Genomic DNA, 24,656 nt, shown 5'->3' with positions numbered 1-24,656 from the left:
GAGTAATTGGCGCATATAGAAGACTAAGTAATCAAGACGACCATACATAAACAAGTGTATGGAATACAAAACAACCAATTGGCAGGCATGCCTATAAAAAAGAGGTATGGCCTTTTATGGGTTCACTAACCAGATAACACGTGTTAACAACAAAATACCCAGAGCACAAAACATTCGGTTTTATAATATCATTAAACAGTTCTTTACAAAAGTTCAAAATCTACGGAAGCATCACAAGTTACGATAACTACTCCTAGCTTAATAGCACTCTCAGCGGACTTCATTTTCACCACCAACATTCATGGATATCTCTTTACCGCCGACATCAACGGCTAACTATGTTAATCTGAAAAATAGCTATCCCACAAAGAGTAAGCTCAACCGCTCCGTGAATAAACTTCTAACTCAATAGAATGCAAGCACTGGAATCAGAATACCACATCAATAATTCATGAGTCGCAAGGCATGCGTATAAGGCAATTCATGTATGCAATTTCTTTCAAAAACTCATCAATTTCGTATGCAATGCAACGCCAACTCACAAAGAGACTGTCATCTTCGAATCACACAGCGAAGGCATCTCCGACTCACACAGTGAAGGTATCTCATCACCAAAGGCATCCCCAAATCACACAGCGGAGACCCTCATGGAACGCATCCCACGACATCTCTACAGCAGAGGCATTCCCCGAATCACACAGGGGCACATAGCAGAGGCATCCCAATTCCATATTGGCTCCATGGGGCATCATCGAATAAACCTCACAACAGGATAACCACTTGTTTCATCATGAAGTTCCATGCTTACCCTCATCAACGTCCGTAAGATTTAATACAAATGAATGAGTCACATCATTTTCATGATCATGCCCTTTTTAGAAATTCAATACAAAAATCATGCATATCGGGCAAGAATTCAAGAATACAATCGGGATTTCAAACCATCGACGTACTATTCTAACGTCAATCCAAACAAACTATAAAAGTTAGAAATCCCCTTGCCGGTTACCGAAACTCCGATATCCGGGAGACGACGAACGACTAAGCTAGGGCATAAACCGCCAAAGGCGGTTGCGAGCAGCTACGGCGTCAATCGTGGACGGCGCGAGTCACAGGTGGCGAATGGCATATGGGCGGATTAACGATAGAGATTTTCTGACGAGAGGCGACAAAATGAACCGACGTCAATTTCTATTTATAATGGGTCGATTAGCTTAGGCCGATGAGCTTGCAGTAGAGTCAACTTATGACAAGTCAGCAGCTTCAGCCGCTTGTAATCGCTTCAGAACACGATACGTGTCAAGCGGCTTGTGACGTGTCGTGATTGACGCTTTGTCGAGCTTACATTGGCCGAGTTCTAAATTTCGTGCCAAATAATTCTAAACTGTCAAGCACTAACCTGCTCATATTTTAAACAAGTGAAAGTTCGGGTCATCGCACAAATTTGCACAATTGAAATAGATTTATGACTTTTTTGTTAATTTTCCCAGAAAGTGGCCTAAAATATCCAATTTCTTGTGCTTTAGAAATTCACTACCATGAAATATAAACGGCGTTATCATATAATCCTATGATGTGAGGGAAAGATTTAATTCCACCATCAAACATATATATGGCGATTGAACCGAAAATTCGAAACCAAAAAAATCTTTGGAGGCAAACTTTTGAAGGGGTTGATAACTCGATAAAACTCTATTTTTTAGTCATCTCGGCATGAATGACAATTGGTGATCCATATAGAAAGTGGCCTATCATATCTGATTTCTCTTGTCCTTAGAGAATTGCTACCATAAAATATAAACATTATTACCATTAAATCGTGTGACGTGAGCTTGTAACTAAATTGACATTAAAGCGGTGGGACGTTATGGGTTATGGGTGGGTGGATGGGTTGAGGTCCTTTGACATATATGGCTTTGTATGCTTCCTTCCCCGGGTAAAAAGGGACTTCGATCACCGTTGATTGGGCTAGCAAATAAATAAATACATAAATAAAAGTTACGATCGTGTAAAATCTACATATATTAAATGCTCGTGAGGTTCTTGTTAAGTAATTCTTTTTATTACAATTCAGATTTAAAATTCTTATTATACATAACATGAGGATAATCAGTGTGTTGGAAACTGTAAATTTTCTTTAATTGGTTTCTTAGCGAGTTCCTTTAGGCTATTCTTTCAAAAAAATTGATCATATGGATTTAAGGACCCAAGCGCACCTAGCAAGAGGACAAAAAATGTGGTTTTTTTCACAATAAACAATATTCGATTTCTTAGGCTCTCAGAAAATTGCTACCACAAATATAAATATTATTGCATTTAATCGTGTGACGTGAGCTTGTAACTAAATCGACATCGAAAGTGGTGGAACGTTACGGGTTATAGTGGGTGGTTTCATGCCATTTGATCTACATTGGCTTTGCGTGCCCTCTTTCCCGGGTCAAAAGGGATCAAACACCGATCACGTAAAAATCTGAGTACATCAAATGTGTATCGTTAAAGAGTGCTCGTGAAGTTCTTATCAAATACATTTTATTTGTATTAATTTACTCTTCAATATTCTGATTGTGCAAAACATGAGGGTAACCAGTGCGTTAAAATCTGAAGAATTTCTCTAATGGATTGCTTAACGGGTACCACTTAGGACACTCTTTTACAAAATCTACCATATGGATCTTATTAAAGAGTGCCCCAAGGGCACTTGACTAGGGTTAAAAAAACGTCCAAATATTCGTCAATTAGAACCTCATTAACATTAACCTCATTTCGATTTCTTTTCGATTTACATAGATTAATTGTACATAGACAGCACTCCTGTACAAAATAAATAAAATTTTCTCGCTTTCACAACGAAGAAAATGAATAATCTTATTTTATCTATTCATTCTAAAAGTTCCCAACATAAATTGGAAAATATCAAATAATGAAAATACTCATCTTTTCATCATGTCATAGGTGAAAATACGAGTATAAAAAAATGCACTAAATGCTTGTTACCAATTTACTCGTTAGCTTCTGACCAAAAATAAAATAAAATTTACTCGTTAGCCAGATGAGAACAGATATAGACGTTGAGAGAGCTATTAATATCAAATTCCTGAAAGCTCCTCAAACCGCAGTTCCAAAACAAGAACCGGGCACGTTCTTAAGGCAAAATACATAGGACGAAACAGGTTTTACTCTTTTGTTTTCTCGCGTTTTGCCATTTTATAAATGGTCTGATCGCACCGCTTTGGGCAACCATCCAGTGACGAACGTATGGCGAGCGGCACAAAATCCGGAACGTGAGTCGAGGAAGTATCGGCACCATTTCCATCTTTTGTATTTTGTGTTCTTTTCCTCCTTGCTGTTTTTCTTTTCGCGTCCGTCTCTCTCCCTCTCTCTCTCTCTCTCTCAGATCTCTCTCCGTAAACTGTCTTCTTCTTCTTCTTCTTCTTCCTCTCTCTTTCTCTCTCTCTCTCGCGTCAAAGAACACCCTCTTAAAGTTTAAGAGTCTCAGAAAAAAAAAAGTCCACTTGGTGATCCTTATCTTAAGCCCGAAGAGAGGTTAGAGACTGAACTGAATCTTCTAGTTCTTGTATGATGCTTCCAGTGAGTTCTGTCTAGTATTCAAGCAAGCGGGGCTCTCGCCGAACAGATTGTAGCTTCGTATGTTTTTTGTGTTAGGACAGATTTCGATCTCTTCTGTTGATAAATTTGCTGGTCTCATTTTCTTGTTCTGTGTGTGGTTTGTTCAGATCATGTAAATGCCTTTTCGTTTTTGTTCTTTGTGGGGGTGTTTGAATATAGAATTGGGGGTGGCGAGAGGTCGCTTTCTTCGATGATTTTTGTGGGTTCTGTATTGTTTTAAGTGATTTTTCTTAAAATAAGTATGTGTGTTTGTGTGTGTGTGTGGATGTAGGTGGGGTTGGGGGTGTTGATGGACCAGATGGTTTATGTTGCTTCTCTGGTTGAGAATCAGATGGTCAGGAACAACTTGCCTCTCTTGCTTCCTTAATCACCTACAGAATCTCAAAGTTGCCCTTATCCGTACTCAGTACAAACCCTAACAGCCTCCTCCGTTTCTTTGTTCATCGTCGTCGTCATCTTCTTCTTCTTTCCCCCTTCTTCGTCTTCTTCTTCTTCGTCTTCCCCTCTTGTTCAGATTCAGCTCTTTGACATATTTGAAGCAGACCCAACTGGAAAAAAAGGGGGGAAATTTTTTTAGAGAAAACAGAAAGAAAGATAGACCGAAGTTTGGGAAAAGAGGGTATCATGCAAACCAAGCAATTGTACGGCAGCAATCGGAGATTCAGCGATGCCCTTTTCGCTGCACCGAAAGGCGAGGGCGCGATGGAGGCGGAGCAGGTCGTCATGAACAGCGGAGATCCCAGGAGAGAGATGTGGCTGGAGAAGCGAGAAGAGGAAGAGGAGAATTTGCTCAACGTGAACGAGGCGGCCTCGGTCTTCTACGCCGATTTCCCTCTCCCGGACTTCCCGTGCATGTCGTCATCGTCGTCTTCCTCCTCCACCCGCGCCCCTGTCAAGGCAACAACATGCTCATCGTCCTCCTCCTCTTCGGCTTCCTCGTCGTCCTCGGCGGCCTCCTGGGCAGTCTTGAAGTCCGAGGACACCGCCACAGACAACATGGGAAATAGGACTAATAGTCGCAGGAGCAACGATTATAACGACAATGGCAACCGTATTTTTCAACATGCAGGAGAAGCGGATGCCCCGCCTCGGGCTTTGTCCTCCACAGCGTCGATGGAGATAATCCTCGAGCCGCAGCCTGTGGATCTGGCCTCCACAGATGCAGTTGGCTCATGCATTGATGAGATGGACACTTTTGGGTACATGGACTTGCTCGAGAGCAATGACTTCTTCGACCCGGCATCGATATTTCAGAGTGAAAACCTGCTGGAGGAGGATTTCGGAAACCAAGTGCCTGAAGCCAAGCTGGCGGAGCAACAAAACCAGACACAAGCAACCGTGGCTGAGGTGGGCAGTGGGAATCGAACTGGCTCGGTCTCGGAGGAGTTGGGGGCGGTGTTGTTCGAGTGGCTGACGGAGAACAAAGACGACATTTCACCTGATGATTTGAGGAGGATCAAGATCAAGAAAGCCACAGTGGAGAATGCGGCAAAGCGTTTGGGCGGTGGGAGAGAAGCTATGAAGCAGCTGCTCAAGCTCATACTTCAGTGGGTCAAAACCAACCTCCAGAAGAAGCGCTTGAAAGAATCAGCCTCAGTCTCAGCCTCTCAAACACCCTACCAATACCAAGAACCGTTTCCCCACCACCAAAACCCTAACCCTAACTTGAGCTTTCCTCCAGAGCCCAACGGCCTCCACCCCCAAAGTTTCCCCCTCCAGGCACAATGGATGGGACCGCTGCCACCGCCTTATGTTGCGTGTCCCGCCCCGATGATGGAAGTGCCGCCGCCTCCGCCTGGTTACGGCCCGGCACCTGGTTATATGGGCGATCCTATGTATTCTCATGGAGCTCCTCCTGATCATTTAAGTGGAAACCCTTTTCCGCCTGAATACCAAATGATCAACTCGGCGCAGTCGTGGCCAGTGTCACAGTTCTCGATGGCCTCACAGCCCTATGATTACCTGGAGAATTTTCAGCCTCCTCCACAGGCGCAGGGTTTAAGGGGTTACCAGCATCATCAGTACCCGTTTCAGTACTATAATGGGCATGGCCAGAGGGTGGTAAGATTAGGGTCCTCCGCGACGAAAGAGGCGAGGAAGAAGAGGATGGCAAGGCAGCGGCGATTCCTGTCCCACCACCGGAGCAGCCACCATCACCACCAGAGCAACCACCAGGGCAATCACCAGAGCATGGCGGTGGCAGCGGAGCAACATCCAAGGCTAGCGGGGGAGACCTGCGCCATTCCAGAAGCTGCTCATCAAGCTCATAACCACCTGGGAAGCTGGGTGTATTGGCCGTCCCCAGCTAATGCTGGGCCGGTGGCCGCGCCACCACCCCTTCTTGCAGCGGATCCGGTGCAGGAGGCTCGCCCTCAGAATTATCAGCGGCAGGTGGCGCCAGAGAGGCGGCAGGTGGGTCTCTGACTATCTATTGAAGGGTCACTTTTACTAGATTAACTAACCTAGACGTTAATGACAAAGAAAATTGTGCCTTTTTTGGTTAGGGTTGGAAGCCAGAGAACAATCTGAAGTTTCTTCTTCAGAAAGTGTTGAAACAGAGCGATGTCGGGAATCTAGGCCGGATTGTTTTGCCAAAGGTATGCACAATGATTCCCTTCTGAGAGATTGAATTGCACTCTTCTTGTGTCTGTTTTATAAAAACTCTTGTTATTGTACATAGTACTATCAATGACAAAACTTCTAGTTGATGATTGATTTATTGGTGACTAATGAGGAAAATAACGTTATTCGCGATATCATTATGAATCGACCAGAAAGAAGCTGAAACCCACCTGCCGGAGCTGGAGGCGAGGGACGGGATCTCCATAGCCATGGAAGACATTGGGACCTCCAAAATCTGGAACATGCGTTACAGGTTTCTCTTCTCTTTTTCAGTTTGTCTCCTTCTCTTAGATTCAACAAATACCTTCGGATTCGAACTGTGATATGTCACGCAAGAATGGTCTTCATTACTGTTCACTTATCATTTTACTTTTCCAGATTCTGGCCAAACAACAAAAGCAGGATGTATCTCCTCGAGAACACTGGTGAGTTTGTTTGATTTGTTCTTAGCGTAAGCAAAAAAAAATAAAAAATTACTGTAGGGCGCTCAATCGAATGAGGCGCTGCTAGTGAACATGATGTCAAGCGTCAAATCGAATGTTTTCGCTCCTCGTTTGTCGATCTCGGGTTTCTTCCAAGATTTGTTTCGGTGTCTGTAGAGCGTTCCGACGAGCTTTTTTCTTTGTTTTATTTTTTTTCTGCAATTTTTGCAGGAGATTTCGTGCGAGCAAATGGGCTGGAGGAAGGGGACTTCATAGTCATCTATTCGGACGTCAAATGTGGCAAATACGTACGGCGTTTGTCCTTCTGCGTTTGTGCTTGCTTACGTGTTCTTGAACCGCATGTGAAGTTTGCCGTGGTTTCGGTTAATATTGCTGACGCGAAGATCGAGTTTGACTGATCTGATCCGATGTGTACGTGTTCCTTTTTTTTTTTTTAGCTGATACGAGGAGTGAAGGTCCGGCAACCCGAGGGGACAAAGCTGGAGGCCCACAAGAGGCCCGAGAAGCCGCAGAGAAACGCCCATGCCAGCTCTTCGCAGAAGAAGTAGGGTTTTAACCAAAAACCAGAGTTTTATATAATATATATTATTTATATGTAAGTAATTAAGAAGAAAGAAGACCAAAAACATCTTGCGTCGCGCGAGGGTTGGTCAAAGAAATGGAGGGTTCTGATCTTCTCGGGGGAGGGGTGGTTGGGCGCGATCGGACGGCCATCGATTCTCTCTGCAGAAGGTGGGGCAGAGAGACCGACTAATTGCATGCAGAGGGAGGAGTTATTGAAGCTTTCTTTTCTTTTCTTTTTTTTGCTGTTTCCTTTTTCTTTGTGAGGAAAAAAAAAAATTGTGACATCTTTAGGGTTTTGAGAAGCTGCGTGCCGTGCTTGGATTGTGTCTGTGGAGAAGTTGGAGGATGGATTGGGAAGATTGTGTGGGGTTGTCTTATCTTTCTCCGCCGACGTTCTTGTTGTATGTTGTTGTAATCTTGATTTTAAAGAGAATGTCGATTAAAAAGAGCCATAGGTTTCTCTTGCTCTTGGTGTTGTTGTTCTGCGTTAAGGAAAGCATTTTCGGTTTTTCGCTGGGGTCATGCGAAAGACTTTTGCCTAGAGAATGTTATGCAGGAATCAAAAAGGGTGTGTGTAGAGTTAGTAAATAGAAGATATTAGTGTCATGGGCTCAGAGATTCCTTAGCCGCGGAGCAGCCCGTGGGGTGCTTGGCAAGTCGTTCGAGACCAGGCGAGCCCTTTTTCTTTAGTTGTTCATAGAATACTCGGGCAAATGTCTTTTTTATATCGAGTCATACCACGCCTAACTTAGCTAGGGCATCTTTTGTATCGAGTAATAGCAGACTACTTTTGGCACCACAACCGGTTTTGGCCTACCATGGCTTCATCAGAAGAGCGGCATTAGCTCCCAACTAGTTTGTACACGGGAGGCCAATTCCGCCTCCAGAGCTCCTAAAGAAAGTATTCTATCTAATTCTAGAACCCTGGCACAAATCATCCAAACACTACTCCCACAGAACCGGTTGACTCTTACCCTCTGCATCGCTCATTCACTTTGTTTGACACCAATAAGCATCACTTCAATATTTATGAGTGTGGGAGGGCCCGACGACACCCGTTGTTCGATCCCCCGCATTGTTCAAGGGACACGAAAATCTCTGCCCGTGTCACTAGCCCGACAATCCGACAATACCGTAGCTATTTTCGATCACACGATCTCTCAAAATTAATGAGTGCTTTATGAAAAACACTTAGTGATGGTGTGTAAATTAATGATTTAGATTGTACCATCCCTCGTAGTATTATCAAGAAATTGAAGTTAAATCGCCTCGTCACAAGGTGAGATTCACATCATCAATTGTTAAAAATGATAATACAGCTTGCAATTGAATTTACATAAGCTTGTTCTCTACCGACAAAATAGGTAAAATACAATGCATATAGGTGTTAATTGGTCAATGAATAATCAATTGTAGGTCATAAGTAGGCCTGTTAAATGGATGGATCAAGTTGAAAATGATCCAACCCAAATTGACACATTTAATCCGTTTTGATCATTTCCATTTAATACAAATCTAGTGACCTATAATCCAATTTAGAACATTCTTGCCCAAACCGAGGTGAGAGCACGAAAAGAGCAAGCGCGGAATCTACTAGGGGCGAGAGAAGATTGAGTCTAAGTAAATTATACATCCCTTTAACACATTTATCATTTTGGGTTTTACCATTCTATATCCATTTATGATCCATTTGCTAAATATAACTAATTCATATAGTAACTCAGTCTATCCAAATATGAGTTAAGAGATTGGTTAATGACTCTTCTTGGCATGCGTGACTCATATATTAGTTCAATCTCCATGAACTTGGCCCATTGTTTCATGTATTTCCGAGCTTTCGGCATCAATTGGGCCGTTCGTTCACACTAAATCAATTTCAGGCCGGGCCGAATCCGGCTCAGTGTGAGCTGCGATTGGAGGACTCGGGTCGTTCAATCTTGAAGAGAGAGGAGGAGATTTTTCAAGTCGTTTGACTTTTCAGTCAATTCGATGTGCCTCAAAGGCTCGTGACATATCGAAGATGAGTACTCCTTTCTCCTCCGAGAACAGAAATTGCGAGCGTCACTGAAATAATTTTCGTTAGCGCGTTAGTCTAGCTTAGGCCGGCTCCGATGGCCGGGACAGACCTCGATGGGGAACCTGAGATCGAGCTTAATCATGTTACGGGGCTATTCAAGCGAGTTGCTCGCGATCGACATGGGTGGTTAAGTGGTTTGGTAAGTTTTGTCCCGTCCTCTAAAGCTTGAACCTGAATGGGTCGAGGCTGCAAGAAAGTGCTCTGTAAAGCTAATGTTTAAGCTCAGATTATTCTACAAAAAAATGCTCTGTAACAAACGATCATGATCATGCAAGATCCACATCTCAAAAGAAACTCTCCAATTCTACAGGAACAAATTCTGCTCTCTCTCTCTTGATGAATCTGAGAACTGTTTCATCTGCTACTAAAATGATGTGTGTCCATGGGAAGATGATGAGTACAGGAGCGATGAAACAGAGAAGCTTGCGGTGTTGCCGCTCCTGGTGTACGCTTCTGGTTGCCTCATCGTCGCCGGTCTCTTCCTTGAACCGTCGACATCGTCTCCATCTTCACGTCCCTTCACTGTTGAAGTCCCGTGGCCCCTGAGCACGTTGCCCGCCTTCATGCTCTCCTCTCTCCCCTGCCTTATCTCCCCTAGCAATGCTGCCACGTCCTTCATGGTCGGACGGTCGGTCGGGCTCGGGTTCACACACAGCATCGCCACCCCCAGCGTCTGCAGCATCTCCTCGATCTCAGGCTGGGGCCGTGCCCTCAGGCTCTCGTCGAGAACCTCGGCTCCCCCTCTCCTCTGCCGCACCCAGTCCACGATGTGGAGGCCCTCGGGTATCGTCGGGTCGATCGGCTGCTTCCCCGTCAGCACTTCCAGCATTACGATCCCGAAACTGTACACGTCGCTCTTCTCTGTTATCTTCATCATGTACCCGTACTCTGCAAAGCCATGAACAAGGGCCTTTTACATCTTCTGCTGCTGTGGCTCTATATCTACACTAAATTCGAGTCATCAAGCTTTAGGATTAACGTTTGCCTAAGCTTGAGATGTTTGTAGTTGTACTGACGACTCTCTATTAAACAGAAACATCTTCTAATAGCTTCCTCGTCGATTGTAAATTGTCACACTAAAGTAATCAAAGCTAAAATTGGTATTTAGATTTTTCAACTTACCTGGGGCGATATAACCGAAGGAGCCGGCGACAGTGTTGGAAGACCGCACGAAATCCCTGTCGCCGACCAGCTTGGCGAGCCCGAAATCAGCGATGTAAGGTTCGAATTCCGGACCAATCAGAATGTTGTTGGCCTTAATGTCTCTGTGAACAATCGGCGGGAGACAGTCGTGGTGCAGATAGGCCAGGCCCTGAGCCGCCTCTAGGATGATTCGGTACCTGACGTCCCACTCCAAGCAATTGCCACTCCGTTCATGCAGGAGGCTGCCCAAGTTCCCGTTCGGCATGTAATCATACAGAAGAAGCCTCGTGCTCCGACTCCAACAGCAGCCTAAGAACCTGACTATGTTCTTGTGCCGGATGGTGCCGAGAGTTCTGACTTCTGCAGAAAACGAGTCCCGAACGCCCGCTTCGGTGCCTACTTTGTCCTTACAACAGTTGTATCCTGGAGCAACAGTTGTCGGCCAGAGCTTCTTCACTGCGATCACTTCCCCGTTTTCCAACTGTGCGCGATAGACTATCCCCGAACATCCCTTTCCAATGACGTTTTCTTCAACCAGGCATTTGACGACTTGCTCGACCGAAAAGTTCAGTTTCTGGAATGGAGTGAACTGCCAGGGCAATTTATCCGCTCCCATCTCAGAGTCATTGTCATTCTGACCGATCTGTCGCGCTCTTATGACTGCAAACACACCGAACACTGCTAATGCCACAATTAAGGTGCTGAGCAAGGCGATGGCCAGTTTGATCATCACCGACTGCTTGGATGTCTGGCTATTTTGCGAGGACAGTGCCATTACGTCACCTACAAAACATGCTTCTCTACCTCTAGGACACAATCCCGTGTTTCCTGCCAAGTCGGTTGACGATAATTGTCGGAAGAGTTTCGTGTCCGGGAGATAACCAGTGAAGTTGTTGTACGAGATGTTCAGCGACACGAGGTTTTCCAGCTCAGAGAGTGCCAACAAGTTACCCGTAAGCCGATTGTGAGAGAGGTCAAGAACAGAGAGCTTGTTGAGAGCGGATATTTCGGGAGGTATCATTCCCGACAGCGCATTCCAGCTCAAGTTTAGAGCGATCTCAAGAGATTTGATCTGGAACAGCTCGACCGGTATCATTCCCGAGAAGCTGTTGCCACTGAGGTCGAGCATTTGGAGATTCGAACACCCTTCCAGCCACGAGGGGATCAGCCCAGAGAGCGAGTTTTGCCGAAGGACGAGACTATTGAGGGAAGAAAGCTGACCGAAGCTCGCTGGAATCTGAGCTGCAAGTCTATTCAGGGAGACATCAAGCACCTGGAGCCTAGTCAGGGAAGACAGAGAGCTCGGCAAAGCGCTGCCAAGGCTGTTGTTGCTGAGGTTAAGCATCTGCAGAGCAGTACAGTTTCCAATTTCTTCCGGTATTGGCCCTGTGAAGTGGTTTTCGGATAAATCGAGAAAGCTGAGGTTATTTAGGAACCCAACTTCTTTTGGGATCTCTCCGCCAACCTTATTGTTCGCCAGGCGAAACCTAACGAGAGAGCCGCAATTACCAATCTCTGGAGGTAGCGAGCCTGAAATGTCATTTGAAAGCAGGAGAATCTTGGTCAGGTTCTGAAGCTGAAATAGCTCTGGAGGGAGGCTACCGGTGAGTGCATTGTGGGACAAATCAAGAACTTCTAGGCTCTTGCAATCCGCCAATGTCGAAGGGATGCTTCCCTCGAGGCTGTTCTGCCAGGCGTAGAAAACTGTCAGCTTCGCCAGCTTCCCGATTTCTCTCGGTATCGGACCGGATATTTGGTTCGTGTCCAGCTGAAGCTGCACAAGATTAGTAGTGTTCGACAACGAAACTGGGATTGAACCCGTTATGTTGTTATTACTCAGCATGAGCTCTTCAAGGTAAGAGAGGTTCCCTAAAGACCAGGGTATGCTTCCAGAAAACGAGTTCAACGACAGGTCGATTATCGCCAAGCTTTCGCACCCGCCAATCTGCTCCGGGATTGGCCCATGGAAGCCGTTTTGCCAGAGCAGCAGCTTCTCCAACTTCCGAAGCTTGCCTAACGTAGCTGGTAGTGGACCCGAGAGGTTATTCTCATAGAGGAACAACTCGACGAGCTCCGAGCAGTCCCCTATTTCTGGGGGAATCTCGCCCGACAGCATAGTAGTGTACGCCGACAGCGTCTGAAGTTGGCTCAGTTTGCCCACGGAAGCCGGGATCGATCCTGAAACCTTGGTGTCCGCTAAACCCAGCACCTTCAGGTTGAGGCACTCGCCGATCTCGTCTGGGATGTTCCCTGCGATGTCCTTGTTTCCTCCGGCGCGCAAAACTTCCAACCTCAACAACTTTCCGACTTCAACCGGAATCTCTCCGCTCAAATAGTTATCGAAGACTACAAGATTCCTGAGACTAGTGCAGTTACCAATCTCTGCAGGAATCTCCCCTGCGAGCTGGTTAGAGTTCAAGATCAAATCCTGAAGATTCTGGAGCCTCCCGATGCTCAGGGGCATGCTTCCCACGAGGCTATTCGAGCTGACGTCGAGGGTGGTCAGTCCGGCGCAGTCCCCGATGTCCGGTGGTATCGAGCCGGTGAGGTTAGCGCCGGATATGACGAGCCTCCGGAGGAAAGGGAGCGAGGAGAGGTTCGAAGGGAAGGGGAGCACGAGCTCGACGGACTGGATGTTGATCTCGGTCACGAAGCGCTGCGGCGAGCAGGTGACGTAGGACCAACCGCACGGGTCGGCATCCGACGGGTTGTTCCAGCTCGAGAGGGCGGGAGGAGGCGGAGCGGGGGAGGAGTGAAGCCATGAGTACAGAGCGAGGGCTTCGTTGTTGTTGTTGCTTGCAGCCCAAGCACAGGAGGAGAAAAGTATTGGGGGGAGGAGGAGGAGGAGGAGTTTGAACACATGATAATGGCTGCGGTGGCGGAGCGAGAGGCGGCTTCGGGCGGCGGAACACTGCCTCAACATCGGGCGGAGGTCTTTGTAGGGGCTCAAGGCTCTCCTCGGCATCGGCTTTGCCGAAACTTATCTCCTCAAAATCCCCAACTCTCCTCTCTCTCTTGTTGGTTTCTCATTGGGCCTCACTCAACTCTCTCGCACGCTCTTGCTTGTCTCTTGAAGCCCTCGCTTTGATGCTGCATTATTTGGTGACACCACGGCTGGCCTCAGTTCCTTTTAGGGCAAGCAAGAAAACAAGAGATCATCGAAAAGAAAGGGGGTCAAAAAATGGAGAAAAATTAAACAAAAAAAAAAAAAAAGTCGTTTGCCTCGAGGTTCTGCAACTCTTGCTGTAGGTTTTACTCTCTTTTGACATTAAACTACTGCATTATAGCTCTTGCAGGCACCATGTGTTCCTGCATTGTTTTCCTCAACCACTGTCGATTAGGGTCATTTTCTTCTTCTCTTTGAAAACGGGCCCAGCCTTTGAAGTTTGAAGGGCAGCCATGTCTAGTTACTCCATGTAAACCCTATTTCACAGCTTGAAGATTCTGTTTCCACTGGGCGGTTTTTAATCTTTTTGGAGACGACCCATCATAGTTATTGTACTTCCCAGCTCAAATTAGAATCAAACTCCACGACCCAATGAGCCAAAACTACTTTTGAAAATGAAAAAAGAAGGATAAGATATTGGTTCTTACCCACTGAGCTGTTTAAGCTTTTGCAGAAACCTGTTAAATCTTTAGCTTGGATGTCTTGCTGTTCAAACTGCTTTTCTTCTGCTCTCTTTTTTGGTTCCTTTTATTACCACAGATTACTATTATGATTACAAGCCACGCCTTGCTTTTGAGCTTTTCTCATTTCCCGTGCAATTAGGCATGGCCAAAATCATTATCTAGCAGAAAAGCACCCCCAAATTGCGACTCGGTTTACGACTTGCTAGATATCTGTCAGCTTTTATCTAGAACCCAAGGACCTGTGAATACAGCGCGTATATGGTAAGAGCCCACTTCTCCACCAATTTATCAAAAACAATTTCTAGTTCTTGTTATATGCACATTTATCGCGAACCGCGACACACAGCAGAAAAAAAATCCATTTATAGAAACTGGTTTTCCTCATGAAATAGGTTAATATCATCAAAAACCCTAATCTAATACAATTATGATAAATTTATCTCAAATTAATTTTTTTACCATAAAAAACCCCATATTAGTACACTTATAGCAAATTTACCCTATGTTATTTTCTGTCCCATTTTTACCGTCAAATTGCTGAGTTGGATGACACGTGACAATTGACAAGTATGCAAGTTTGGGATTTTTACCCTATGTTTATCACATGTATATCGGTTTGGGATTTTTCGTGGTATTAACCATGATTTAAAAAAATTAACAGATGGTTAATTTGTCAAAGACGAGGATAATTTATCACAAGTATACTGATTTAGAATTTTTTTTTTTTTTGTTAGATTTCTGTGGTCAAAAATTAATTTTTAAAAAAAATTGTCACAGTTATATCAATTTAGGATTCATGAAATAGAGTGGTCAGTAGGCATGCATGCATCTGTCTATCCTATGAGCAGCGAAACCCTAGATTTGAATTCTTATTCTTCAAGATCCGTCACTTCCCAAATGGTTCATTCCGACAAATGACCATGAGTTCTCTGTCCTCGGTTCCAAGGCAGGTCATGTGAGAAAACGAGACTTTTATCTTCTTCAAGCCAATGTCTGTACTGACATGACCTAACCCACTCTTTTCCCTGGAGCATTACTTAATTATCACACAAGCAAAAATAATGCAAAAGCTAAAGGAAAAACACTGGGATTTAAGAAAATCGCATAGAGCTGCTGAATAATGGAGGAACACAAGCAGAAAACAAAGAAGAAAACAGTGCCACCTAAACGTTAGCTCGGCGTTCTAGGGTATTGACCTTGGGAACTTCCCTTGTGTGGAATCTGTGCACGTTTCTTTGCTTTTGTCGAGGCCACTTAAATAATTCCACCTAATTTTAAAAAAATAAATAAAAAGGGCCATCAATTAAAAAAAATTAATTTATTCGATATGATGGTACCATGAAATTTTGCAGTCCAAAGATTCGTTCATATAATTAGCACTCAAAATTCAGAAAAAAAATATATTTTTTTTCTTAGCTTTTCTAATTAAAAATGGAAGTTGTAGATAACAGTAGAGATGGCCAAAATGAATCGTGAACCCGGAACCGGCCCGTTGACCGGGCCCACGGTTCCAACCCGGAACCGGAACCGGCTCTCATGGGCTGGTTCCGACCCGGTTTAAAAAAAAAAAAAAAAAGGGGGGAGGCCCGGGAAAAATAACCATTGGGCCTAGGAACAGGCGGTTTCGAACCGGAACCGGCCTGGAACCGGCAGTTCCAAACCCGGAACCGGAACCGGCGGTTTCAACAAACCGGCCACCTCTGGATAACAGGACTTGATGTGCATCGCCGACCTTTGCTTGTTTATATATATATATATATATATATAGGAGCGGTTGTTCTAGGGAAGTGAAAGATTATGCAGGAGTTTTGAAATTGGAGACCAAATGAGAAGAAATTGAATAATTTGCTTAGGTTGTCTTTGTCGCCGTAAACTGTTTCCATATGTTAAGGAAAGTAACTCAACGGCGCTTGTTCTCATGCCACGCATTTTCAAACTTTGGTGCTTGTCCATGCTCAAATTATTGCTCAAAGATCTTTGAAATTCAAGTCACTTCGCCGACTTGACTTGCGGACCTTAGAGCCGATCAATAAGTAGGTCGAACTTGATAAAAGGTCTCTAAAAAAGCAATATTGTCCACAAAAAAAAAAAATCCTAGCTCTATTGTACGACAGATAACTCGATCCTACGTCATTCAATTGATACGTATGCAAGAAGGAAGCTTGACCTTGACAGTTTAAATATTTTAACAATTTGCTAATGCAGTCATTCTAGTCAATTTTGATCAAAACTCGCCGACATGATAGTCCAATCAATACTAATCGTCCTCGTGGCACTATCACGTTGACTATTTTTATGATATTTTTTTAGTTTTTCTAGTTTTTTTCTTTTATTTATTTTTTTATTTTTCCCCTATTTCTCTCCGTCGGTCACCGGCCACAAGCCAAGGTTGCCCTCGCCTATGGCTAGTGACCTTAACCAGCTATCTCCAAAGCCCCGGCAACCAGTGGAGAGAAATAGGAAAAAAAGAAAAAAGGGAGTGTCGGCGGTGTCGGCACGCGAGTGTCGGCGGTGCCGCGTAGTACAACCGGTGACCTAGTCGGCTATTTTCGGACAACTAGTGACCTAGTCGGTTTATGATCGGCTCTTCCATTTCAATGTTCTCGAGAACCCGTCGACCGTAGAAAAAAGGGGTAAAAAACAACAGGCTGCAAGTAAAGAAGAGGATGAATTTGGAAATTAACTATAGGCCGCGTTTGGTTCGACTTTTCTAAGAGACATTAAGCCTTGGACGACTATAGTGGTGATGCTGGCAAGGACAACCATCCAAGAGGGAGGAGACGCTCTTGCACGACGGTCTATGAAAGCTGAATTCACATGCATTGTGGGATCATCCGGGTCCCATGTTAGGCCCATATTTTCAAACAGTGCATACGAGAATTATTTGGATAAGCGGCTCGATCATATAGGTGGCTAGTGGACTAGTAGTGACCTAGACTGATTATTAATGTCGAGCGAGTTGCATGACATTTGCGTAACAAGTCCTTGTCAGAGGTTCAAGCATCCGTTGTCCGTAGATTACATTTCTCTTCCCCTTAATCGTTCTAAACAATGAAAAATGTACTTCTCTTTGGCAATTTTTAAGGAAATAAAGGACCCTGGTGTATTAACTGTGAGATTAACATGGTAATTTCTCTTTTAAGAATGGGAGATTTCTTAACAAATTATACTTTCAACTCTTTTGAAGAATTTCCACTTTGCCATGTTGCCCAATGAGAATGCTCTCGAAAGAAAGTTGAGGGTGGAATCCACATGTTGCAACCTACTTGGAAATTGTTGTATGGTTTAATTAGCATGAAGTAAAAAACTTAAAAGTGGAAAGAATTGGCTCCTGAATTAAGATATCTAGGTAGAAGCTCCTGGGACACAAATAGATTTTTCAAACCCGGTCTCAAAAAACAAATTACGGGATAGGTCGTGTTGACCAATAACTTCGGAACCCTTGTTAAACAAACTCAATGTTGACATATTCATTTCTCTCGAGCCACTAAGTGTACATAACACGAGGGCAATCAGCTACATTAGAGACTATAAAGTGGCACTCGTTGAAATATCCCTAGAAATGTTTATAAAATGTCAACACTGACTAATTAATTTTAGTATTCAGGGATATGAACCTTTTTATGTGTGTTTTCATATGTTGGGATGGTATGTGCTCAATCCATTGATTGGCCCGAGATGGCCTTTAGCCCTTATCGCAATAACTTACGATCCAAGCACAATGATACATAATCGAATTAATTAATTTTACTCACACAACTTATGGGTAGGGCCACAATCAAACTCATAAAAAGTCATAAGTCCCATCTCACAATTCGCCTGGCGAAATTAAGCAAACCGATAGAAGTACATGGACCACATCTAATTTTTCGAGTAATTAAAAAGACGAGCATTTCATTTCATTTGCACGCGAGAGACTATAGTAAGATGTCAATGTTCAACCATTGGTTCAAGGAAAAATTTCAAATGAAAGTTTGAAGTACTTTCATTTTTTCAAATAAGGGTCCGAAATAGACATTATTTTAAATAAGAACTTGAATTACCCTAATTGTTTTAAGAAAGGCCTTGATTAAGGGTATTTTTGTCATTTATATTTCTGATTTTTTTTTTCCTTTTGCCCTTGTCTTTTTTTCTTTCTTTTTTTCCTTTTTCTCCCTCTCTTGTTGCTGGTGACCGATCTTAGACGGTGCCGGGCCAAGCGAGGGCTCACCTCACCCAAGTGGCCATCAAGAGCGTCGGCCCGGCCTGGGTAGGTCGAGGGTCGCCTCACCCGGGCAAGAACCTCGTCTGGGTGAAGCCCTTGCCGGTGGCTAGCCATCTCACCAATGGCCGTTCCCTTTCTTCAAAAAAAAAAAAAAAAGGAAAGAGAGAGACAAAAATAGGAAGAATAAAAAAATGTAAATAACAAAAATACTTTTAATCGAGTCATTTTTTTAAATAATAAAGGCACTTCAAGCCCTATCTAAAAAAAATCTACTTCGGAGAATACATATATTTCAAAGACTAAATTGAGCATGTACCAATAGTATAGAGACCACATTAGAAAACTTAAAACTCATAGAATACATTACACATTGAGCAAAAATTCAAAAACCACATCGAACAAATTAAATATTCAAATACCACATTGCATATTGAATTAAAACTCAATAACCATTTGTGTCATTTTTCCTTATTCAATTTGCAAAGATACATTTCAGGATAATATCTTTACTTGGTCTGTCGAAATTTAACAGGGCTAGGTATGAAGATCGACAGGAGAAGATCAATTCAATATGGAAGGCAAAAGACATGCAGCTCTTAATAAGATCCTTTCTTTGATCTTCAAGACATTTATCCGAACAACGATAACAGCAAAGCGAACTCAGGCATCACACCGAATAGGACCTGATGCTGAATCTTGAACTCACCGCGATCAGATTAATGATCAGAGAACCTGCCTGCTGCCATTGTCACAGGTTCGAAAACCCGAGTTGCATGCCTAGTGTTCGCCTTAATTGCCAGTGCCTCGCGATGCAAGAACTGAACCGAAACAGGATAAACTGTGTAATCGAGAGGGAATCCGAAACAGAAGAATCTCGGGGAAAAAATTAATCCAGCGTCCAAAAACATCTCATTAGGTAAGCCAAAAAGAAAAATTGAAGGAGTCCCGACAGTAACAAAATGAACAACTTCTAACTATTACACTAGGGAGACCACACAATTGTGCCTATATCCACGACACTCCTCTTTGTAAGCAAAATCACCGTCTGTGCCTTAGTCAAAGAGACTGAAGCCCATATCCTGCGGCAATGCGAAGGTCCAGGTTAGCTTGCATTAAACAGAAAATGAAAGACAAAGTGGTCGTCCACACAAAACAAACAATGAAAAGACCAGAGGGCCGAGGGATCGTGCTTACATCGTCAGACTCTTCCTTCTCCTCGACCTTCTCCTCCTTCTTAGCCTCAGCAGCCGGAGCAGCGCCACCAGCAGCAGCACCACCCGCTGGAGCTGCAGCAACGGCCATGGCGCCACCGCCTCCGGCGGGCACAGAGGCCAACTTTTCCCTTCCGGCGGCAATCAGCTCAGTGATGTCTTTTCCCTTGACTTCAGACAAGAGCAACTCAATCCTATCATCATCAGCCTCAGCTCCAACTGTCAAAACCACAAGTCGATCCTTCAGTACAATAGCGAATTGCACTCCCTCGAAAGTGCCAAAAATCTGGAAACATCTTAGAAACATATGGTGCACTGACAAGTCCTACATCTATTCAACTACTTTAAAGATCGAAAATTCTCCTTTTCTATCCAATACCTGGAGTGATGCCCAGCAGCTACTTCTACGAGAAGGTCCACTAAATACAAATCGACATTGCAACAAGCACTAAAAACCTTTCGTTGACGCAATATAACGGTAAATCCATACACGAAAAGCTTAATCTACCAAGTAACTCCTGGTCATTTCTGCAAACCATATCCACCATGACAACAAAAGCCACCCCGCACAACAATCCAAAAGGCAGAAACAGCATTTCCAATGGCCAAAAGGAACTGTTTGCTGGAACCATCCGCAGAGCAATCAGAAAAGACATCAGTCAAAGCTGACAACGGATGAGCACCGTATTTTTCGACATAAATCCTGAACATCCGTGACCAGATATGCATCAAAGCAATCAGTACTTGTGAATGGAGGCAACTTGACAGTCCCTCGCTTCAGTCACAGTAATAGGCAACGCAACATCAAAAATTTCAAACTGATTCGCGTTTGAATGGTCAGCTATTCTACTTTAACATATATATCAGCTAACTTTGTTCCTAATTCAATCGATGCAAGATTACTTAAACTACTGAACCACCACCGAATCTAGCGCCATCATCAAAAGAGGGAAACATAAACTAAATCGAGAGAGAGAGGGGGGGACCTGATCCGAGGATGTCCTTCAGATCACCGGCCGAGGGGCAGGTGTTGCCTCCCAAAACAGCCAGCAAGTAGGCAGCGACCACCTTCATCTCCGCTCCGACGAAGCTTTACGGACTCGAAATGCTGTATGGGACGTCGGGCGTACCTCCGAGAGCTCTGCTTGTGGCCGAACGAGAGTGAGAGAGAGAATCGGCGCTAAACCTCGTATATATATCTAGGGTTTGTAAGCGTGGGGGAGTCCGGGCTGATGATCAACCTTGAAGTTCGGACCGAGCTTCTCGGCCCAAAAAATATGGCCCGGTGAAGTGCCTGTCAGGCCGGGCAGGCCGGGCTTCTGGGCCTGGAAAAATATGATGAGCGGTTCGTACGTAAGTTATTTTTTTACGCCGCCAGTGAATCTAACAATGAAATAATTATTTAACATTAGTTATTTTTTTATCTTTTAAGATTTAAAGTTTATTTTTCCCCTCGTTTTTTTTTTTTTGTCCATCATTCACACCTTTACATGTGTGTCTTCGTTTTCTGCGAGAATTATAAAAAAAATAAAAAATAAAAACTTTTTGAACATAGAAATTTGGAAATTTTCCAAATAAGGATTTGAAATACCCTAATTTTCTTAAGTAAGGACATGAAGTGAAAATTGTTTCAAATAAAGATCTTGAGTGACCATATTAATTTCAAATAAAGGCTTGACCTCGTCGGTCGAAGAGCATTTTCGTCGTTTTGCTTTTTTTTTCTTTTTATTTCCTTTTTGATTTTTTTTCTTTTCCTTTCCTTTTTTTTTTTTTTTTATGTTTTCCTCTTCCCTCCGCTAGCCTCGGGCAAGTGTTGGCCAGAATAGTCGCATACTCGTCGATAGGCCAAAATTCCTTATTTAAAATAATTTAGCGACTTCAAGCCCTTATTTTTCCTCTTCCCTCCGTCAACCTCAGGCAAGGGTTGGCCGGAATGGTCGCATACTCGTCGGCAGGCCAAAAGTCCTCATTTGAAATAATTTAGCGGCTTCAAGCTCTCATTTGAAGAAAACTCATTCTATGCCCTTATTTTAAAAAAATAAAGATATTTTTAGGCATTTATTTGAAATTTTCTCTAGAAATTTTACGAAAACAATCTCATAATGTGCCCTTCTCTGCTTTGGTCATGAGCAAACTATTGGGAAAAGTACCATCCTAAACATTTCAATTGAGCCAATTTAATTTTAATGTGAAAATATTTTCAATTAAATTAGCCCAATTAAAAAAATTTAAGACCGAATTGATACCAATGCAATAGGTTCATGATATTTTTTTTTTCGTACTTTTTCCCGCAAACTATTATACCTATGCTCTCAACAAAAGCAACTAGCAAAAGTAATTGATGCTTGAAATATTAAGCAAGAAACATTTTTATTCCAACATATTTAAATCGTTAAATAACGGGAAAAAATATCAATAAAATGCACATACATATAAATTATATATGAGAAGAGATAAAAAAAAAGTTCAAAAAAATTGAAAATTCCATTAAGAAGGTTATTTTAGAGTATAAATAACTCATCTTCAAAATTGACGGATGTAATAAATTAATCGAAAATATTTGAAGAAGAAAAAAATAAATGAGATCCCTTTGCTTTATACGACAATATACACGATTACTATAGTTTGTCAAGCATTGAACAAACCAATACAACTAGTCCTAGAAAACGCTACAATTTTGATTGTTTCCTCGACTCCAAATTAAATTCTTTTATTGAAACAACTTCGCGCGGACAAATATCGGATTGAATGATTTACTCTTGTATTAGTTCAAAAAGCTTATATAGATCGAACAATGGTCTAGATCATATACGTGCCTCTTGTCCAAAGTCCGGCAGGAAAACATTTTGCACGATGTTTTAGATTATATGGACCATATGATGTTCGAAATCCAAATTGATGATTTTGCGCAAAGAGGAAGGAGATAGGTCCTTCTAACCTCTCACTTTCACACTCGGAGCTGTTCGGACGTTTGAATTCATTTGGGATGATGGTGCCGTTACTCCATGTTGAAAGCATTTGGATTAGTGAAATTTGTGATGTCTATGCTTGTCGTAATTTTTTCTTGTATAAATACAATTGAAGTTCCATTTTCTATCATGCAACCGACGAATTGTCATTTCCGATGATTACTCGATGTGGCTATCACATCCCAAAAAACACGTGGCAGCAATGCTAAATCCGATTTCTCAATAACAAACTCGAACAATGCGAGCATACGACAAGATAGATAGATATGCTACTTGCGCAATTCGCGCGCTTAGTTCTAATCCAGATTTCGCATATCCAATCATGGATGATAGAAAAATCATTTTACATTATCTTTGGTGCGAGAGCGACACTATCTTTTAATCAATCGTTTAGACTTTTCTCAAAATCTCTCGGAGCGTTCAAGAAAGCATAATAGGCTGTGTACGGGGTTACATTTGAAACTTGAAGGGTGGGTGAGGAAGAAACAACGAATCACCTATGAAATCGAGTCGGTTTACATTGTCTTTGGTGCAAGAGTGAATGCTATTTGTTAATCAATCATTTGGATTCTTCTTCTTCCCCTCCTTCAACGACTGAATTAGATTTTTGGTTTCTTCCCCTCTTTTTTTTGGCCTTTTTCCCCACTTTGGGGGAGCTGAGACGTAATGAAAGCAGCTAGGATCATCGGCTGGGTCGCCACGTCAGCTGACATGGGGATCACTACGCAGCGACTTGTTGCTGCATTTTATCGTGCTTTCGCGATAACGATATTTTGTCCACTGTTTTCTCGGGTCGTGACGGCGGGTTTCAGCCCGAGACCCAAATCAAGCCTTGTCGAGTGGGGCAAGACGGCAAGTCTTCCGTGGCACTGATGTGCTTCCTCCCCAATTAAGTCGGTAATTCCCCGTCAAAACCCGTTTGTACGACACAAACATCCGAGTAAATAGATTTAAGTTTGATATATACGAATTTATGTCATAACTCATTACTCGTAAGTAGGTCACAGGACAAAAATCGTGTCTGAAACAAATGAACAAACATGATCAAGCTAATGTGTTCTTTTCTTTTCTTTTTTTTTCCAAACGACGTGATTAGACGCGTTAACATATTTAGGAATCATATTTGAATGCATTTTTATCGTAAAAATTTTAAAAATTAACACTTGTGCTGAAAAGAGAATATGACAAAAAATAAAACGTCACATTAAACATGTAAAAGCCAACTCAATAACACACTCTAGCTGCAAGATAATGGAAAATTACTAGTATTATTTGTCAAGATTCATTGCATAACCACTAGGGGTGTGCATGGTCCGGGCCGGTCCGATCCCAGCATGGAACCGGGGACCGAACCGTAGTCCCGGTCCCCATATTTTCGGGACCAAGGACCGAACCGGCACCAGCGGTCCCAGTCCAGGCCGGTCCTGGTCCGGTCTCGGTCCCAGCCCAGTAGGACCGCTAACTATTGAAAATCTAGTCAACTTAATAAACTATGCCATGGTAAAAACATAGCGACTTACTATGACTTTTATGATCGACGAACTTGACCAAAATGTTTGAATTCAATACCGAATTACATGATAAAAACATCACCAACCGCACTCAAAAAAGCCCGCAGAGAGAAAAGATGACCAAAAACAAGATGGAAAATAAGACTAAAAAGAGAGTCTTGAGGAGGAGAGTGCGACCGTGCAAGGTTGGGAAAAAAATGGGCGGTGGACTTTTATTATTCTGTTTTGTTTTCAATTTTTTTTTTGCAATTGTATATATTTATATATAAATAATTATATATTATTGGTGGTCCGGTCCGGTCCCAATACAAGAAACCCAAGAACCGGACCGCCCGGTCACCGGTCCCATTTATTGGGACCGGACCATCCACCTCAAGGACCGGACCAACCCGGCCGGTTCGGTCCAGTTTGCACATCCCTAATAACCACAACGAAATAAAGAGTAAAAGTAAGAAAAAGAATTCGAGATACAATGTTTTATCCTAACTCGTCCTTAAATCGGGGTTATATCCAACATAGGATTCCACTGTAATTTAAGACTCACACAGATTCTAGCTCACTCGGTTAGTTTGAATCTACTCTAGAATGGAAATTCAAAAAATCCCCGACATGGACACCTTTTTTTCTCAAAAGACCCTCCGAGACAAAACTTATT

The 24,656-nt window shown here is 43.1% G+C and overlaps 3 protein-coding genes across 6 annotated transcripts in view; 1 reads left to right on the top strand and 2 right to left on the bottom strand.

Annotated features, from left to right (window-relative positions):
• LOC115753381 (LRR receptor-like serine/threonine-protein kinase RGI2) overlaps positions 1-13,527 on the bottom strand; it is a 28,398-nt gene extending 14,871 nt beyond the window's left edge. The window contains exons 1-3 of one of the 3 annotated variants that reach the window (XM_048275423.1): positions 10,456-13,527; positions 9,899-10,221; positions 3,365-3,392 (exon numbers count right to left, since the gene is read on the bottom strand). In XM_048275423.1, the coding sequence (XP_048131380.1) occupies positions 3,365-3,392; positions 9,899-10,221; positions 10,456-13,441 (3,337 nt within the window). In that variant the 5' untranslated portion in view covers positions 13,442-13,527. The remainder of the gene's footprint in view (positions 1-3,364; positions 3,393-9,898; positions 10,222-10,455) is intronic. The other 2 variants (XM_048275419.1, XM_048275413.1) reach the window with 2 other exon arrangements.
• LOC115753343 (B3 domain-containing transcription factor ABI3) lies at positions 3,418-7,318 on the top strand. Of its 2 annotated transcripts, none has more exons than XM_048275426.1 (7): positions 3,418-3,543; positions 3,926-6,039; positions 6,132-6,224; positions 6,402-6,502; positions 6,628-6,674; positions 6,903-6,979; positions 7,130-7,318. In XM_048275426.1, the coding sequence occupies exons 2-7, from the start codon at positions 4,252-4,254 to the stop codon at positions 7,238-7,240; spliced, it is 2,217 nt and encodes a 738-aa protein (XP_048131383.1). In that variant the 5' UTR covers positions 3,418-3,543; positions 3,926-4,251; the 3' UTR covers positions 7,241-7,318. The 2 variants fall into 2 exon arrangements, with proteins under 2 accessions (XP_048131383.1, XP_048131390.1); XM_048275433.1 differs by having other exon boundaries at positions 3,432-3,543; positions 4,142-6,039.
• Positions 13,528-19,164: 5,637 nt separating the features above from the next.
• On the bottom strand, positions 19,165-24,456 carry LOC115753384 (60S acidic ribosomal protein P2-1-like). The gene is made up of 4 exons (XM_030691972.2): positions 24,431-24,456; positions 20,508-20,620; positions 19,505-19,740; positions 19,165-19,389 (listed from the first exon to the last, which is right to left on the bottom strand). The coding sequence occupies exons 2-4, from the start codon at positions 20,593-20,595 to the stop codon at positions 19,363-19,365; spliced, it is 351 nt and encodes a 116-aa protein (XP_030547832.1). The 5' UTR covers positions 20,596-20,620; positions 24,431-24,456; the 3' UTR covers positions 19,165-19,362.
• Positions 24,457-24,656: the final 200 nt, after the last annotated feature.

The sequence above is a fragment of the Rhodamnia argentea genome, chromosome 1, assembly GCF_020921035.1.
Source record: "Rhodamnia argentea isolate NSW1041297 chromosome 1, ASM2092103v1, whole genome shotgun sequence".
Classification (NCBI taxonomy): domain Eukaryota; kingdom Viridiplantae; phylum Streptophyta; class Magnoliopsida; order Myrtales; family Myrtaceae; genus Rhodamnia; species Rhodamnia argentea.
The sequence above is the reverse complement of the archived record's forward strand: the minus strand, read 5'-3'. Positions and strand labels throughout refer to the sequence as shown.